Source organism: Bos indicus, chromosome 17 (assembly GCF_029378745.1).
Source record: "Bos indicus isolate NIAB-ARS_2022 breed Sahiwal x Tharparkar chromosome 17, NIAB-ARS_B.indTharparkar_mat_pri_1.0, whole genome shotgun sequence".
In the NCBI taxonomy this organism is placed as follows: domain Eukaryota; kingdom Metazoa; phylum Chordata; class Mammalia; order Artiodactyla; family Bovidae; genus Bos; species Bos indicus.
This window is the reverse complement of record NC_091776.1, coordinates 61,987,898-62,006,164: the sequence shown is the minus strand read 5'-3', so window position 1 is coordinate 62,006,164 and position 18,267 is coordinate 61,987,898. Positions and strand designations below refer to the sequence as shown.

The window sequence follows — 18,267 nt, the reverse complement described above, 5'->3', positions numbered from 1 at the left end:
GTGAGCAAAACCAGTTGGATTTGAAGCCTTTGTTACCTTTGTAAAAGTTTGGACCGCAACAGCTCCTGACAGGTTTCTTCTTCTTTGGTAATTTCTGGTCCGTTGTATAGGATTCTTAACATGGAACAAGCTAACACAGATAGACCTAAAGCCAGGTCTACCAGAAAGGGTAAGCCTCCTGACACATCCTCCGAAGACTCCTACAATGCAGACAGGGCAAACCGCACTGGTCAGTTACACGGCGGAGCACGTCACCTGCGCTGCATCACGCTGCACTGTCCCCAACCACGAGGGCTCACAGAGCAGCATCAAGTATCATTGCTACGGGACACAGAGACAGCACCCAACACCATGAGGAGATAGATGGTGGCACTGGAATGACCACAGAGTGAAGTCTCAACACAATTCTGGAGAGAGAAGAGCCAATAAGACTCCATATTAGAAACAGCACAAAACACATGCAAGATTTTTTGGATAGCTTCCTCTCTGCTATACCTATCTAGGTATAAATCACTATTGTGTTTTGTCACCTCCATCCTGTGCTTGAACGAAGATGCTGTCAATGATTACACTGAATTCATTCAATAAACATTTACTGAGTGCCTAGTGTGTACCAGCCATTGTGCTAGGTGCCTGAGAGAAAGCAGAGAACAAAATGAAGATGCCTGCCCTCATGGAGCTTACATTCTAGAAGATAATCCCACTCTAGAGAGTCTTGGCTTGGTTAAACTTAAGCAACCTCCCAGTGCTAAAATGTGTTATACAAATCAGTCAACTAGAGGGGTTAGGAGAACTCTTACTACTCTCTCTTCCTCTCTTTTTCCATGTGGGAGAAGAATTTATTTAAACAGATTCCTGGGAGGAAAGTAACTGGCACTATTAGAAGGAGTAGATTTAAGCTATATACAGAGTATAACACGAGTAAATAAGCACAGACAGATCTAGACCGGCAAGAAGAGCCTTTGGGAACTGAATAAAAAGAATCCAATCCTACTACTTTGAAAAGCAGAATCCAAGTGCTTACTTCTATCAGGTGTTCGAGTCTTCCTCACCCTCTGGAGAGATGCTAGCAGCAGACCACCTCTCCAGGCTTTGAAGATGGGCCCCTAACAAGGGATTCTTTCTGTGGTGCTATACTGATTTTAGGTCTTAGCTAGTTTTATTCCATAAAACTATAACTTCTGTTAATGGTTTTACTATAGCCAAGTGGAAGAGATGGATGAAACAGTAGCTCATATTCTGCCCTGTTTCCAAGGCAAATATGATGTATGTAACCAAGGACACAGGAAAAAGTACATTCTGCCCACAGCAGTGGTTAGGTTCAAATACCTGAGCGCGAACTGTGCAAGCAAAGCCCCACATAGCCTTATCGGGAGTGTTGTGTTCACGGCCACTTCTCATTTCAAAGGAGAAGGTGACTGTATCTCCTTCCACCTTAAAATTTAAGGGGGGAAAATGCACTTTAAAAACAAAACACACAATTTGCAAGAGAGCAATGAATTTTAGAGATTTACTTTCGAAAAGGACCACACAGCAATATTTCACTCCTTTCCTCACTTGCTTTTTGATTCAAATTCCATCCCCTCTCAGCTGTCTTTCCTGACCAGGGAGCTTTCGGAATGAGGCATCTGTGAAATGGGCCACAATTGCCCAACAGTGGGACCAGAGTAAAGATCAAATCTTGAGCCTAACTTCAATAAATTCCCCAGGTTTCTGTGCTTTCTGCCTTCCCCTCTCCACTTTTACCACCTCACTTGTGCCAATAAGGTGGGCAAATAGATGTCTTTAAGAACAGAGAGAGAGTGCTGAAAGACCATGCTCTGTGTTGTAGAACCAACAACATGAGTAAGAGACAAAATGTAGGAAATCAGAAAATAATTCAGTCTTGTGCTAATCTGAATCTGGCTGCATCTGGGCTACCCATCTGGAGGTAACTTGCTGCCTGTGGCTGAATTAAAGCAGGTATGTAATGTATTTGAGATAAAAGCTATGGGAACAGACTCTGGAGAGGTCTGCAGGTCTAAGTGGGCATTTCTGTTCATATTTATATTCTAGATAGACATACTTCAAGTTGAAGCCCACATTACAAAGCATGGCTCCAATCTCATCAGTTTGAGAATGGATCATTGTTTTTGCTCTCAAGTCCCCAGTTCATTTGAAAACACTGATTCCGTATTTTAAAAAGGCAACAGCTCTGTGGTTCTAGGACACCCCTCATGAGGGAGTCTAGAGAACAAGTGAGTAGGAAGAACTAGCTGTCCTTTCCATGGCCAGGGAAAAGATGCTATGACAACCTCAGCCCATGGGGCGACCTATGGAAAAGATCCAAGTTCTGGAGTGGATAGGGGTCTGATGTCTTATAAAGAAAGGAAGCTCATTCTAGTGAGTTTAAGGCCTATCTAAGAGCCCCACCTCAATAAGAGTCCCCATGGCAAATTTTCTCTAGAGTTACAGTTAATACTTGGGCCCATGAGGAATGCAAGGTCATTTTCTTTTCTAGGAAGCGAATGTGCCTGAATACCATACCTTCACCAAGTCTTTCGGCCAACCAGTTCCTAAGACACTACGGCTGCCATATCCCAGTGTATTGCCTCCATACTCAGCAACCTTCCTACTGTTTGTGTTAGGCCCCGCGTATATCACCAACTTCAAAACAGAAAATATACTGTTAGACTGTAAAAGAAAAACAAAAACAACATCTACAAATAAAAAGGCTGCAAAAAAATGTTTGTTTAAAAACACATTTATAACCAGGCACTGGGGTCATTATAACTAATATTTCCTGATTTTTTTCTTTAGGTACAACTGATACTGGTTTAGATGCAATCAGCCATTGGTATTTACAGGGTAGCCTCAGAGTAGTAACAAATATTAGCACGATTTAATTGGCTTGGGGACCTCACATTAAAATAAGTTATACTCAGCTACTGTACATATTTTTTTTAAAATCTGTTTTAATTCTAAGTAATGAGATATAGCCTATTAATGACAGGTACAGTTTGCCCCTTAAATCCTCCCCCAAATTAATAAACTGAGCAAATACAGATGGTAAGATGGTTATAGCTAATACAACAACAAAAGTCAAAAAAATTTAATGAGTGAATATTTTAAAAGATGCAACAAATTGAAAATAAGCCATGTATTCTTAGAATGTTGCTTAATGGTATAAAAAGAAAATGACACAAAATTTGGGTCAGAAAAGGGGCTGCTTCTTCTTGGGTCAATTTTCATGTATCAGTATTTTTCTTCAATAAAAGCTATTCATTTATACACAGTTAACAAACTTTCTATTAATAACACGCAGGAAAAACATTTAGAGGTCATTTGGCATTCAAATACTTTCATAGGAAGAAGGCTCTGGCTTCTGTAAATACCAAATTCTGTCTTGTAACATGTACTCTGACCACTGCTGAGTTCAGTTCATATCTAAAAGCTGCACTTTAAGCCCTAGATGCTTCATCACTTTATGATTTCTTACCCTTCTGCACCTTTGGGGGACACCAGCCAGGGACCGCTGGAAAAGTAAGTGTTACTTTTATCCATGTAGTAAGCCTCCCTCAGCCTCCATTTTAATACTAATGTCTACAGCAGGTGGAGGTTAGCTTACATCAGAAGATGCAAGTTATTAGTTTTTTTAAAGGAGAAACAAAATGACACCAACTAAAACAGTAACATCTTCCATTTCTGTTTTAAATAGTTATTAAATGAATGTAGGAAATAGGGGTAGCTACTGCCAGGAGCTATGAAGTGGGATAGACTGATGCCAGGAGATATATTTTTTGAAAAACCCACTAAAGAATTTTCTAAATTCTCTTGCTTCCGGCTAAGGTGAGTTTTAGGGGCAAGTCTTAAACCCCTCTAGACATCTGGGAATCGTCACTATCCTAGAAGATAAGGGGGGAAAGAGGATACTATAATTTGCCCAGTAATGTGTTTCACCATCTCAGTATTTACAGTTAACAAGTTCTCTATTTTTAACCTAAAACTCTCCCTTAAAGGCGTTTAAGATCATTTGCCCTTATACAGATCACAGAAAAAGACAACAGATAGTTAACAATTCACATAAAAAAACCCTGTGTGCATACAACACTATCAGACAATCCTTCAGTTGTACCTGTATGTTACATGTCACAATTGTATTAGCCTTTCCACATAAGCTCAACAGAATGGTTTGCAATGCAACAATTAGATACAAAGGAAAATACTTCAACCCCTAAAATGATTTCTTTTACTTACTATTGTTAAGCTACTAGGTTAAAAACTATAATTCCTCAAACTGTGTGGGCTCTGAGGTAAGGGCAAAGAAGAACAAATAATTTAAATAAATATAAACCCGGTCCTAGGCACATCTGAAGCCCTTCTATAAAAAGCCACCTTCTCCCAAAAGATACATGAGAAGCCCCAAGAACTGGGCAGCGAGACCTTTTGAAGTGAATGGACACTCACATCTACAGGAATCCCAAGCACAGAGGGAAGGCAAGAGGTAAACAGCATGCAACACTTTTGAAAGCTTACAAAAGTCCACTTTCAACATGTCATTAAAACACTGCTCTTGGACTGCAGAGGTGCTGGCTCTGACTCTGCCAGTCACTACCCTTTAAGTCATTATCTTAGAAAGTTCTCCCTAAGAAATCTCTGCAGACAGAAATAAGTCAAGAATGGTGACCAGCAGCAAAGAAAAATAAGAAGCATCTAAAGAAAACAGCTTATTAGAGGTGAAACCAACACTAAATCAGTTCTTGCTTACTTTGTCGTAGTCATATTGCGAAGAGCATCTGCTATCAAATCTAAGGTACAGGCAGCGAGCTCCGGGGATGTGGACAGTTTCTTTAAATTTATAGTTGTCTCTGACAGGGTGGACTGTTTCCACAGTCTTCCCAGCAGCCCATGGAGCAGGAATCTTTAAACCAGTGAGAAACCCTGGCTCCTCCTTCTCTTCCAGCATTCTAAAACCAGAAAGCAATGGAGCTTAACAGCAAGGAAAGGAAAAGGTATACACAGTAAAATATGAAAGGTTAAGAAATTTTGGTTTAATTTTCTACAATAGGCAGTATGACAACACTGTAACAAAAACAAACAAACAAAAAGCCTTTTATTTATTGGCCATACTGCACTGTGTAGCATATAGGATCTAGTTCCCCAACCAGAGATCAAACCCAGGCCCACCCTGCAGTATAAGTGCAGAGTCTTAGCCACTGGACCACCATGTAAGTCCCCAGAAATGTTTTTTAAACTCCTATATTTAAGGTTCTTTTTTCTTTGTTAGACAATATATTTGCATTCCCCTCCTCCCTTTTTTTTCAGGGGAGAAGCCGAATTCATACCCAGAAGAAGACCACTTTGCCAACTCTCATTTAAAATTCCTCAGGGGAAAAAAGATACTGTAAAGGGCCTTTAAGACTGGCCATTTTCCAAATCACACAGGAAGGGTCCTGCAGTCTCCTCTTGTTGATAACTAAAATGCCAACTGTTAAAAATCCTATGAGTCTACATGACTACTTTTACTGTAATTTTTACTAAAGAAAAGTGCCTTTGAAGGTCCTCTTCTCTATTGTAATTCAATTCTCAGGGTCTTCACAGCCCAAGTTTGTATCATGGAATACAAACTCCTATACCCTAAACTCAGCTGTCGGGGAATTCTTTTTCTGTTTCAGCTTTGCGCTATCCAATGTAGGGGTTACTTTGTCAAGTGTGGCCATTTAAATTGAATCTAAATGAAACACAATTAAAATTCAGTTTATTGGCCACACTGGCCACTCAGAAAGAGGTCAGTAACAGCAGGTGGCCATGGCCAATAGCACTGAACAAAGATACAGACTTTTACTGCCACACAAAGCTCAACCAGAGAGCATGCTGCTCTAGAAAAACCAGGAAGTCTTTCCTTTCTGATCAATGTTCTTAAAGACAGCTTTAGTGAGATGTAATTGACATATAATAAATAGCACATATTTAAAGTGTACATTTTGATAAGCTTAGCCCTCTGTATATACCTTTGAAGTCTCCTCCTTCCTCATGGGAATCCTGGTGGTCACTTCTTCATTTTCTTTCACTGGAAATTAGTTTGTATTTTGTATCTTATATAAGTAGAATCATAGTTTGTACTTCTCAGGGGGCTCTGACTTTTTTCACTCAGCCTAAGTATTCTAAGACTCATCTGTGTTGTTGAAAATATCAGTGGTTCATTCATTTTTATTGCTGAGTAGGATTCCACTACACAGATACACCACAGTGTTACCCTTCCACTTGTTGATGGACATTTGGACTTGTTTCTTATTTTGGACTATTCTAACTAAAGCTGTTGTGTGAACCTTCACATACAAGTCTCTGTAAGAATCTGTGCCTTCTTTTCTTTTGTGTACATACCTAGAAGTGGAATAGCTGGATAACATGGTAGATATATTTTTACTTTTCAAGAAACTGTCAAGCTGTACATCTCCATCATTGGTATATGAAAATTTTTCAGTTTTGAGCTAATCTCTTGATCTGCAGGGAAATTTATTCTAACCCATTCCTATAATCTCCAAAGCCATTCTCTTAATTATCTGTAAAGGTTTGACCCTGAAGTCTCTGTCTTTTCCCAGTTAAAAAAATCACAAAGTGAGTACTACAAAGGGAGTAGTAGGCTTTCACCAGAGGAAAACATGGCAGAGGTTCCTGCAGGAAGCAGTGCTCCTTACCTCTCATCCGGCAAAAGCCTGCCCTTCTGGTCTGATGCACCACATGGGGAACAGCCCACCTCAGCAAAAACAGGACACTGGGTTTTAAGCAGCAAAGCCGTCTGAAACACAAAAGCATCATGTCCTAAAGTGCTTATGTGTCAGTTATCTGGATGGTGAAAGTGAAAGTTGCTCAGTCGTATCTGACTCTTTGCGACCCCATGGACTATACAGTCCATGGAATTCTCCAAGCCAGAATACTGGAGTGGGTAGCCTTTCCCTTCTCCAGGGGATCTTTCCAACCCAGGGATTGAACCCAGGTCTCCTGCATTGCAGGCAGATTCTTAACCAGCTGAGCCACAAGGGAAGCCCAAGAATATTGGAGTGGGTAGCCTATCCCTTCTCTAGCAGATCTCCCCGACCCAGGTATCAAACCGGTGTCTTCTGCATTGCAGGTGGATTCTTTACTAACTGAGCTACCAAGGACGCCCATCTGGATGGTACTAGAGCCAAACTTAGAATTCTCACCTAAGTCATCTTTTCACAATCCCAGTCTGTTCTCTTTCACTAAGAAATGCTTTGCTACTTAGACCACTTAATATCATTTTAACTCTGGAACATATCATTTATATTCATTACCAATATCCAGCAAAGGCTCAGGAGACTAAATATAATGGAAGGATCTCAGTCGCACCATAGATAGTATTTTTACAGTTCACTGGCAATTAATATTTGTTAAATGAATGCAGTAAGTAATTTAGTCAAACAAACTGTTTTCCCTTACTATTTCAACTTATTTTTATGACACCATGTTTTGCTTCATTGCACCTTTATTTCATTTTCTGCTCCCAAAGAGCAGTTCACTTTGGCACATCTTCGGACCATACCTGACTGGTATAGAGTACCAGCTGCACTAGCTGAGGCATCAGGGCATCGGCCATGGTCAAAGTTTGTAAATTTGGATGCATCAGGGAAGTGAGTAACACTGGGAGAAGGTGACCAAGCATAGTAGCCTTAGTAACTTGTTCCAAGCCTTTTAACCTACAAAAGTTCAAGAAAACATACAGCTTCATCAATTCTCAGGCATGAGAAGAAGCCACTATCATTATTCTTTGACACATTCTCTTAAACTGCATCTCCTGGTACTAGCTAAGCATTTATTGTTTCAGCAATTCAGTCTACAAATGTTCCACCTCCCACGAGGGAGAGGGAAAGAACAGAAATCTAGTAATAGATTTTACCTTTGAACTGTGATTTTTTTTGCCCTACCAAGTTTATATGGTGCATTTTATAGCACCTTTGAAGCACTTTATAAATGGGTTCTAAAATGCAAACAGGTACTCTAGTTACCACCTGCAAGTTCCTTTGGCTCTGGGGCTGCAGGGTGCACTGTTGCACTGAATATCTGATAAGGAGACAGGGAATGGCTACAACGCTGACTCAGCTGCCTAAAGAAACTGGTTCCCATGTGGGACAGAGGCAAGTAGATTTTTAATTTGTCTTTAAAATCATGCTCTCCCCCCACCCCGTGTTTTATTGACATATAACTGACATCACTGTATAAATTTAAGGTGTACAGTATAATGATTTGATATATGTATATATTGTGAAATGATTACCTAAAATCCTATTCTTAATAACTCATCCTCTGCTCAAAGAACGAAGGTATGTGACTCACCCCAAGAAACATGTGGGTTATGTAAATTCTCTAAACTACTTAGGATGCTTGGGTTGGAACCCTCACATCTCCCCGGCTCTCAGACTGTGTGTCCTCCCCAGGCGGACCTGCTCCATGTGCCCACAGTGAACCTGACATGTCCCAACAAGCCCCAGTGCAATGCCTTTCTGGATCACACTGTTGGCAGCTCTAGCCTGCCCACCTGCCCTCTGGGAGTGGGCAAGAAACAGGGACATGGGACAGACAGCGTTACTAGAGAAAAGAGACACTGCAGGGCACTGTTTCAGATCAGCATCTCAACACTGAAATAATCAACAAACACAAGATGTAACTCATCTCTGACAAGAAACCATAGCAGAAATCTTAATGGGGAGGACTGAGAAAGAGCTTTAGTACGGGGAAAGAGAGATTTACCCTCTGAATAGATCACTCCTGTATTTGGAGAAGTAAAATTACAGTAAATTCTCGGGATACTGTGTCAGTATCGTCTTTTGCAGAGCAGTTATTTCTGTGTCACTGAGTCACTTCCTCCTCTCTAGAGTATTCACCACAAGGAAACTAAGCACACACGGTGCTGAGTGAGGCAATGAAAGGAAAGGCCAACTTGGGGACGAGGGTGGCAGAAGACCCATGTGTCAGAGAGGACGGTGTCCATACCTTGCAGCCCTCAGATCATGGCTGTTAGCCCACTCCTCCCTAAAAGCACCATTAAAGATTTCAACTGTGTTTGGCTTTGAAACACTTGCCATTCCAACCTGGTCTCACAAAAACGCCTCAGAATTAAGTGAGCATGTGATGTTCTGTTCTAAAAGATTTCGCTTTCATAAGCAAATTCTTCCTGAAGGGCAGCAGGCCACAGTTCACAATCCAAGTCCTCACCTCTGCTCCCGGTCGGGTATGTCACTATTTATGAGGGCAGTTGTGACCTGCTGTAGCATTTCCAACACTTCATCACATCCAGTCAGGATTTGGGTAGCAAGAGCCAAAATACTGACCTTTAACTCCTAGGTAGGAAACATCACACAATTATTTTTAAGCTCTGTGATGACGATATACTCACAATGACAACACAAAATGATGTATTTAATGATGCATTTCCAAATTAAATAATGAAGTGTTCAGAGTAAGCCCAATGCAGTACGTTCCGCTAAGGATGGCAAGTAACAATCTGAGTTGGGAGGCTAAGGTCTGGAGTGCTGACAGAAATACGCAGTATTTCACGGGGAGCACACTGAGTCCCTGGGAGAAAAGGCGTTTCTCCCGTCCCCTCCAGCACAGGAGAGCTCCCGGTGACCAGCCCAGAAACTGTCCAGGTGGAAGAATGCCGTGGGCAGGATGAGGATAGCTAAAGAGAAAAACACAACAGCAAAAGGTGCATGGAGAGGCGGTGAATAAAATGAGACAAAAACACAACATTCTGAAACAGTGCAAGTGACCTTTTTACTTAACGTTTTAAACCATTACACTTGAAAACAGGCAAGTTTAAAAATTCAATGAAAGTAGCAGGCAGTTACAGGCTATTAAACATTAAGAATAACTATTAGAGAGTTCATGGGAGTACGAGTACTGAATAACGTGTTAAGAAACATTAGTTAAGATCATAGAAATGTTTAGTTGACAGTTATTTCCTATTAGGAAAAAAAATACAAACCACTCTAACCCTTCAGGTGAAATGTGTATCCGTTTTTTCCCCAGAATTCCTAGACAAGCCAGCCTATTCTGCCTTTACCGGGAGTATTTCCTTCCAGGAGTTCAGGATTTGTAACATTTAGTCTTTCAAATAAAAACACTGTTTTTTTGTTGTTGGAATTTTCTGGGGTCTTTTGGGGGTATTATTTAGACATTTTGATCATTAAGAGAAAGGCATTCTGAACTGACTACATGAGATCCTGTCAGCCTTCATCTGCTGACTACTTGCGGGCTGCAGCGCATCCAGGCGCTGCACAGGCCTCGGCTCTATTTCTCACAGCAGCCTCACAAGGGAGAGGCTTTGGCCCCTTCATACTGATTAGGAAATTAGAGCACTTTCAAATTAAGTGTAATCAATTTAAATGATTAATTCATGTATTTCTGCCTGTTTAAAAACTGATTACATAATGAGATAAAACCCATAAATATGAGCTAGCAGATGTATGAACCCTTTTATATGTGTGTTTGTGTGTGTGTGTGTGTAAAAGGGTAAGAAAAGGGCAAACTATAGTGGTTTTTATCTTTAGCTATAGCTTTCTTCGTTAATTTTTCAATGTGTTTTAGTCAACATTTTAAAGAAAAATCGAGTTCTTATGAATTTCTCCAATTCTCCCAACAAAGTTGAAATTCTGAAGAACAATGCAAACAACAGCCTCAAGCACCTGTCAAGATTATAACAACCAGGGCTACTAAAAAAAAAAAATCTGTAGATTGCTATAAATTGTCATGTGGGAACAAATTATTGAGTTTATACAGAAGCTAACTTAAAAATAATTACCAAAAATGAAATGAACTATAGGTTCAGAAATTATTCAATATAAGGAGTATGAGAAAATTATCACCTTTTTAAAGTTATCTGAATCAAGAGAACACAATAAACCAGCCAAGATGTCAAAACTGTTTAAAATGTTACGCTCCCAGATTCATTTACCTATATTTATTATATATACATACATATATTTATACTTAAACTTTTCAGGTGCATATGAGATCACTTGTTAAGTGCCAATTCTTAAAAACAGATGAAAATAAAGCCACAAAAAGACTGACAGGAGCTCATGGATGACACACTATGGGAGTGTCACAAATATGGTAACCACCGTGCAATGACATAAAAATCTATGAGATGAGTGACCTAATATTACCTCACACAAAAATATAGGCCACACGGTGAACTCTGACATCATCAAAGACAGAAATTTAGCCAGTTAAGCTGTGCTTTTACACATTGGGTAGAAAGCATCGTTAGAATAAAGCTTGGTGTTTACCTGTACCTTCAATGTCTCTCCCTGCAAGGAGTTGTCACTGTCATCATTCTCATCAGGCTTAATCAAAATAGTGTTACTGAGAAGGTGGTTCTGAACTGCCATCAGATAGCGCAGGCAGGAGGATGCGGCCTTTAATACAAATAAGGGCATTTAAATGATCTAAACTGTACTGAAAGAAGGGCTCACGTTTTTAAAAGATTTTGATAAGGGAAGCAAAAGAGAAAGTACAGAAAACAGACCAAGTTAGTTTCTCAGGTAACTTATTTCAATACATTTATCATAACTTTCTGCCTTCTGCTATACATTGCTCACTAATCACTCTGATACTTGAACTTCTGCCTCTTAATAAGTAATTCCTCTTCCCCCCTCCCCCTCACATGCATCTCTGTGACAGAAGACTCTACCCAAACCCTTAAAAGAATCTTTTGGTTCTTATCAGTCTCTGTAAATCACTGCTGGTTTAGAAAACAATGCTAAATTAAAAATTAATAGAAGGAAAATCCCCAGGATTTTAAACAAAATGAAAACATCCAAATTCAGTCTAACAATTTATTGCATTAAGATATTTAAGCTGGAGGAATAAAGTCTTTGGAGAAAATACTCTAAGTGGATTTGTCTAGTTCTACATTTCTAAGACAAGCACAGCTGTTCATTGACTTTCATCAATTAAGTCTATCCTTGAAAAGTATGTGTATAAGTATGTGTGTACACACATACTTTAAAATGGTAAAATGAAAACAAGGACACTTGATATAATTTTGCTTTCATTAAACACATTTTTACTTACAGGCACAGTTGAAAGGAGTTTTTGAAAATCATCTTTAGAGACAGTTTGGCACTTGGTGATTAAGATACAGGATTCTCGTACAACAATCTTCAGAATGTAGTGTAAAAGTTCATCATTTAGTCTTTAAAATGTAGGAAAAATGTAACAATAAGATACTGATGGTTAACTAATAAAAGGATAAAACTTACACAATCAGTACAAGATGACAAATAGCAGATACGAAAAATTCATTGGCTCTGTAAGTGAATCATCTTACTTAGTAATGATGCTAACAACTAGATATATTGTCTAAATTAAATTTATGGAAATACAATGGTACTCAAGCACCTAGTTCAAGTATTTTATGAATAGCAGAGACACATCTTCCTCTACTCACCAGCTCTAGCCACACCTCCCAGCCTCTCATAGACCAGCAATTAGATGATGCCCTTTACCAACATTTCCTAAATAACCTCCACCTGTTACTTCCGCCAAGTGCTCTTTTTGCCAGGCTCAAGTTATTTCACTCATAAAACTGAAATGTGCTATTATCATTTATTAGGGCAACTGTGGGATTTTTTATCTTTCAGTTGGATCCACAGTTTAGACTTAACATGCTAATTATAGCAAAAGATATTACAGGAGACTCAAGATGATCAAACACATTTAAGTGTAAATTAATTACTGAGGAAAACACTAAGAAAAGGCTAGCAGTGAATCACATCACATCACCTGTAATGATCCTCCTCCTCGCTGCCGAATCGGTTGTTTTGAAGTTGTTCAGCTAAATTAGTGAGGATCACATCCCGCAGCTGGGAGAGGCCACTGTTTCTCTCTCCTAGCACAGAACAAAGCTCCATAAACTATCTTAACAACCATGCTTAGAAAACTGATACTATTTTTTTTAAAGTTTGTAAATGAGAAGACTGTTGACAATTGAGGGGCACCAGGCATATGTACTAAGACAAACAACAGCAGCAAATACTATATCACAACCAATCAGACTTTCTTTAACCAGTACATCCTGATTAAAGTGGAGTTACTGTCTTGATATTTCATGAAGTGCGATTTCTAATTCTTTAAACTTCTAATTCTTTAATGTTGCTTATAAATGCAGAGTGTTCTTAACAAGGTGAGTTTTGTTGCTGTCATTGAGTCTAACTTTAAAAGTTGAGTTTTAATGTGTGGGGGAACAACTGTCTTAGAAATCCCAAGAAATCATTATCTTTAATGTTCTTTGAACATCTATAACCAGGTACATTATGCTACACAGTGGGGCTAGAAAGAGGTTTACAAAGCTTGACAATATATAGAACATGGTTTCTGCTTTCAATCTGGTTTAAGTGTTGGCATATGTGCACTTTTAAAAATAATGCTAACAGATATGAAGAAAAAAATAAAATTCAGTCATTTCCTTAGGGACAAAAAAAGGATGGTTTTTCAAGGGTAATTAAAGGATAATTCTCACCTTCTGTTAAGACCAGCTTAAGTAAGTTATTGATTTCAGTTTCACCTGGGTACAAGATATTTAAACCAGAGCTGAAATGACAGAAAAGTTGAAGTTTTTAAACACGTGTTCTAGAATATCCAAACTCTAAGTTTTAAAATTTTTATTAAAGATGCCATTTTGAGTACAGTTTCACCACTAAAAAGGCAGTGGAACCTAAATTTACTGTTGTGATTCAGTCCAATGACCGTCTTGATAAACAGGATCCCACTCCTCATATTTGTGAATTACCAAAATGATAACTTATCTGAGGCTAGATGCTGAACCAGTTAGAGAGAACTGAGTTATACAAAATCACTGTAGTGAAGCCAGCTAGATGTAGATTGTAGCAGAAAACCATTTGAGAAGTAACTGGCAGAGCAAAGATTAGAATCCAGGTCTGCCTGATGCCAAAGCCTGTTTCTTTTTTTAATTTATTTGGCTGCGTGGGACTCTGTTGCAGCATGTAAACTCATAGTTGTAGCATGTGGGATCTAGTTCCCGAATCAGGGATCAAACCTGGGCCCCCTGCACTGGGAGTGTGAAGTATTAGCCACTGGACCACCAGGGAAGTCCCCCAAAGCCTGTTTCTTAACCACCTTGCCACACTTTGACCAAAATGAGAAGAACATCTATTTGCAAACCACCAAAATATCTACTTATAGGGACTGTTTTTTTCTTTTGCTATTTTAAGATCCATACATGAGGAACATCTGAGTCCCTGAGGTCCTGACTATGGGATGGGGCAGGAGACATGGGAGGCTAACAGCCTAGAGGGACAATTACAATGAAGCGCAGAAGAAGCCTTTGGTAGAGAGCACTAAGAAAATTGTGCTGATTACCTGATGGCAAGGCAGACCTCCTTCTGAATTTCAGGGCAAATTTGATCTTTGGGTGCCATCAACAACTGCCAAAGAAGCAATCCTGACCGTCGAATGATGTCTCGATTCCTTTCAGTTTGTGGGCTGAAGAAAAATTTAAACACCACCTACAGAAACAGAAGGGGTATATCTGAAAATGCTAATTCTACTGGGAATAAAATTATCCCTATGAAGAAAGAACAGGCTAGTTATTCTTATGAATAAATACCGAGGTGTATTTTTAAACACAATCTCTTCTATTGTGTAATGGTATAATTAAATATTTTACATGTATTAATTGCAATGAGCTACATATAGCAATATTCCATTAACTGCAGGGCAATGAGTATGATGGTTATTCTAATTACAGGATTAGAACGTGGTTAAGTTCCAAAACAGGAATGTGATAATATTTTTATCCTGGTAGAAATTAGCTGACGGAAGCCAGAGTCTGTGTTTCTTTTTCTCTATTTCAATTATCTCAAAACAGTATATTTACCTGAAAGACAACAAGAATGCAGCGTATAATACAGGTGTCTCCATTAACCATGGCCTTCTCCATAATGTCACAAATACTGCTCAGATGGTGTGCTTCAATGGGATGCTGTTTGCCCAAGACACTTGTGATTGGAAGATTGGGGTTGGTAGCAAGAAGATTGAGTTGGTGTATGCACATCGCACCAACGTGGTGCAATAATTGGTTTATAACCTCATTCGTGGTTATAGCCTCTTCTAGAAGATGAAAAGGAAAGTCTGTGAGGAAAGAAATCTCTGTGGGTGGTCACCACAGAACATACCTCTCACTTACAAAAGGTACATGCACGCTAGAAGAGACTAATTTGGCTCCAATCTCTGCCACTACTGCTGGAGAACTCTATTCCTTGCCACAGAGTGCTGGGGTGAAAACACCTGGGAATTTCCATTTTTTAAAAAAAGCGTAAGTAGCTACCACTTTTTGAGTCCTTCTATATGCTAGACAATGGGCTGAATGCTTTGCATGTATTACCTTACAATATCGCTATCAACTTTGATTATTTCAGCCCTGTTTTGTAGAGAAGTGACTCAAGAATCAGAGTCAGTAACTCACCTGAGATCACACAGATACTAATGGTAGAGTTGGGATGTGAATTCAGGCCATATCAGCTTAGATTCCATGCTGGTAACTCTTCTAGAAAAATCTCTATTCACCTATATTCAACTTTGCTGATTATTTTTCTGACCATCTCAAATCTGCTGTTGAGCCATTCTAATAATTTTTTTTTCTTAGTCACTGAACTTTTCAAATCCAGAATTTCCAACTAGTTCTTTTTTTTTTAAAACAAATAAACTCTTTGTTGAAATTCTCTATTTGTTTATAATTATGATCATTATACTTTCCTTTAGTCTTTTAAACATGGTTTTCTTTAGTTCTCTGAATGTATTTATAAAGGCTGCTTTAAAGTCTTCATCTTCTAAATCTAATATCTGAGTTTTGCCTGCAGTGTTTAGCTACTGGTTTCTCTGCTCACTTTTTAAAAAATTCTTCTTTCTATTTTACTATTTCTTTTCTTTCATTTGTTTATTTTTATTATTCTCATTTTTCTTTTTAAGGCTATCTTCCTAGCGGTAGGTAGGAAATAACCTTGTCTGAGTCACAGGTTGTGCTCCAACACCCTGAGCTAGTACGACTTCCACCCTGGATGGATCATGTTTTATGCGGGAAGCACAAAGTTTAGGCAGTTTTAAACTCTTCCATGCTTTTCACCTTCTGCTGGACCCTCTCAAATTTCTGCATGTGTATGACGGCTCATTTTCAGCCAGGCCTATGTGAACAGTTTGGGCCTTCTCTGGCTTCTTCAGATGTTTGGGGGAGCTTATGAAGGTCTTTTTGTAGCTTTCTCATTACCCAAATTTCACCAGTAAATTTCTGGCTAGTTTACTGGTTTGCTGCTTGCCCTAACCAGGACCACAACCTCAGGCTAGTTAAGCCACTGGTTGTCTCTGTTTGCCACCAAGACCACTACTGTTATTGACACTGCTGCTGAGCATGAGTTTTTCCCATGCTCCACTCCAAATCAGTCAGCCCCTTCTGGCAGCAAAGCTGCTGGCTTCCATGATCTGCCCCACCCTGCCAGAATTACGGCACTGATCAAGCTTACGGTGGGAGACAGGGGTATCTCCAGCTAAGAACACCACTGACTTCTACTGTTCTAGCCTAAGTTCAGTGGGTTTTTTGTTTTAATGAATACTGCTTCTGAATTTGTTATATCCCTTTGGTCAATTTCCAGAGTCTAGAAATACTTTTTTAGTTGGTATTTTAATTTTGTAGAAAGAGTTGTTTGTGATAATTCAGTTCATTTTATCACTGCTTTATCAAGAGAGGATTTGCTGAGCTACTCACTACTCCATACATACCACTGTAGTTGACTTTGAAGTCATGAGATTTTAAATTAATATTAAGTTAATAATTCTTAATATTAACAACTTTAATATTAAGAAATCTAAAGGTCATTTGCTGGATATTCTATCAAATTGTAAGTCTGTGTATAAGTAAGTTATTTTTAAAGCAAAACAAAACAAAACATAACATTATATAATCCCATGCCAAATACAAACAAAGAATGAATTTCTGTACTAAAGTTTTGACAATTCAGAAGGGTCGTAACAATTTCCTTTTAAAAAAAGTCTGTGGACCACCTCAAAAGCTCTATTTATTTACTTAATCATAAACCAATCAGATAACAAGAATTTTAAACTCTAAATTTGAAGAGGGAAGGCTGTTGACACACTTTGCTGCTTGGGGTACATTCCCACTTACACTGCTGCTGTGCTGTCTCTTATTTCCCGGGGGAGCATCTCTTCCCATAGGACAATGAGTGCACCCACCTTTGGGCTCAGTGATGATATGGCTGACTCCAAGTCTCTGGCAGACGTAATGGAAGGCCTGATTCCCAGGATTACACCACTGATCGATATAGTCATTTGAGCATGTCCACAGCATGTTGTTCACTGTATCATAACAGGCACCTGCAAAAAGAGCAATCTTTATACAACTATCATGTCTGGATATATACTTATATATATATATATATATATATACCTTTATACAACTATCACTGCTGGATATATACTTCTCATAAGCACTGCTAAAGAGTAGAAGGGCAAGGATGCTCCCCAGAGATGGCAAAGCAGTAGACTGGGGCTCAAAGGATTCAGTCTACTTGGCTTAACTCATATGTGAGAATGGAATAGTTTCAAGGAATAGAAAGTTTTTAGTCAGTGACTTACATTGTAACCTTTTCAACTCCAAAAAGGATTCAAGTAGCTTACATTAAAACTCAGGTACAATAGGACTAGTTAACATTAACACGCAGTAAAAGCCTTAGTAACTGAACCCTAAACTCAGAATCAAGTTTCCTAGGTGCCAAGGCAAACAGAATATCCAATATACTACATAATGCTCATCTTCTAACAATAAGAAGTATACCAAACCCTTAGGGGAAAGAAGTTTCTTTACAGCATGAACTTGAGAAAAATTTGTTATAGGATCATCATATAACCTATAACGGACAGTATCTTCAACCATAATTTATGCAGAGGAATTTCACATATGACAATTTCTTATATTAATCCTCACAACTAAAGAGTAGCATAAAAAAATTCTTTCAAGGAAACTAGAATACCATAGAGAACTGGCAAGACTTTTTGAGAGAAATTGCTAAAATTTTGAATTTTTCCAAGGACAATAAATGTGGGCTTTTAATTCTTACCCAATCCTGGTACAAGAGCACCACGCCCCAAGGAGCTTCCAGCAGCATCTATGAGGTCGGCACGACTTGTGAATTGACCATCCGAAATATTATACACCAAGCTAGAGGCCAGGAC

At 38.9% G+C, this 18,267-nt stretch overlaps 1 protein-coding gene across 5 annotated transcripts in view; it reads right to left on the bottom strand.

The window, feature by feature from the left end:
• Window positions 1-18,267, bottom strand: part of HECTD4 (HECT domain E3 ubiquitin protein ligase 4) — a 170,542-nt gene that overhangs the window by 65,454 nt on the left and 86,821 nt on the right. For 2 of the 5 annotated variants that reach the window (XM_070769659.1, XM_019977315.2), the window contains exons 10-24: window positions 18,153-18,266; window positions 17,269-17,409; window positions 14,903-15,135; window positions 14,386-14,531; window positions 13,526-13,596; window positions 12,790-12,895; window positions 12,079-12,199; window positions 11,292-11,420; window positions 9,214-9,338; window positions 7,544-7,697; window positions 6,678-6,778; window positions 4,748-4,946; window positions 2,527-2,673; window positions 1,330-1,434; window positions 37-200 (exon numbers count right to left, since the gene is read on the bottom strand). In XM_070769659.1, coding sequence (XP_070625760.1) covers window positions 37-200; window positions 1,330-1,434; window positions 2,527-2,673; window positions 4,748-4,946; window positions 6,678-6,778; window positions 7,544-7,697; window positions 9,214-9,338; window positions 11,292-11,420; window positions 12,079-12,199; window positions 12,790-12,895; window positions 13,526-13,596; window positions 14,386-14,531; window positions 14,903-15,135; window positions 17,269-17,409; window positions 18,153-18,266 — 2,056 coding nt within the window. The remainder of the gene's footprint in view (window positions 1-36; window positions 201-1,329; window positions 1,435-2,526; window positions 2,674-4,747; window positions 4,947-6,677; window positions 6,779-7,543; window positions 7,698-9,213; window positions 9,339-11,291; window positions 11,421-12,078; window positions 12,200-12,789; window positions 12,896-13,525; window positions 13,597-14,385; window positions 14,532-14,902; window positions 15,136-17,268; window positions 17,410-18,152; window position 18,267) is intronic. The other 3 variants (XM_070769661.1, XM_070769660.1, XM_070769662.1) reach the window with 3 other exon arrangements.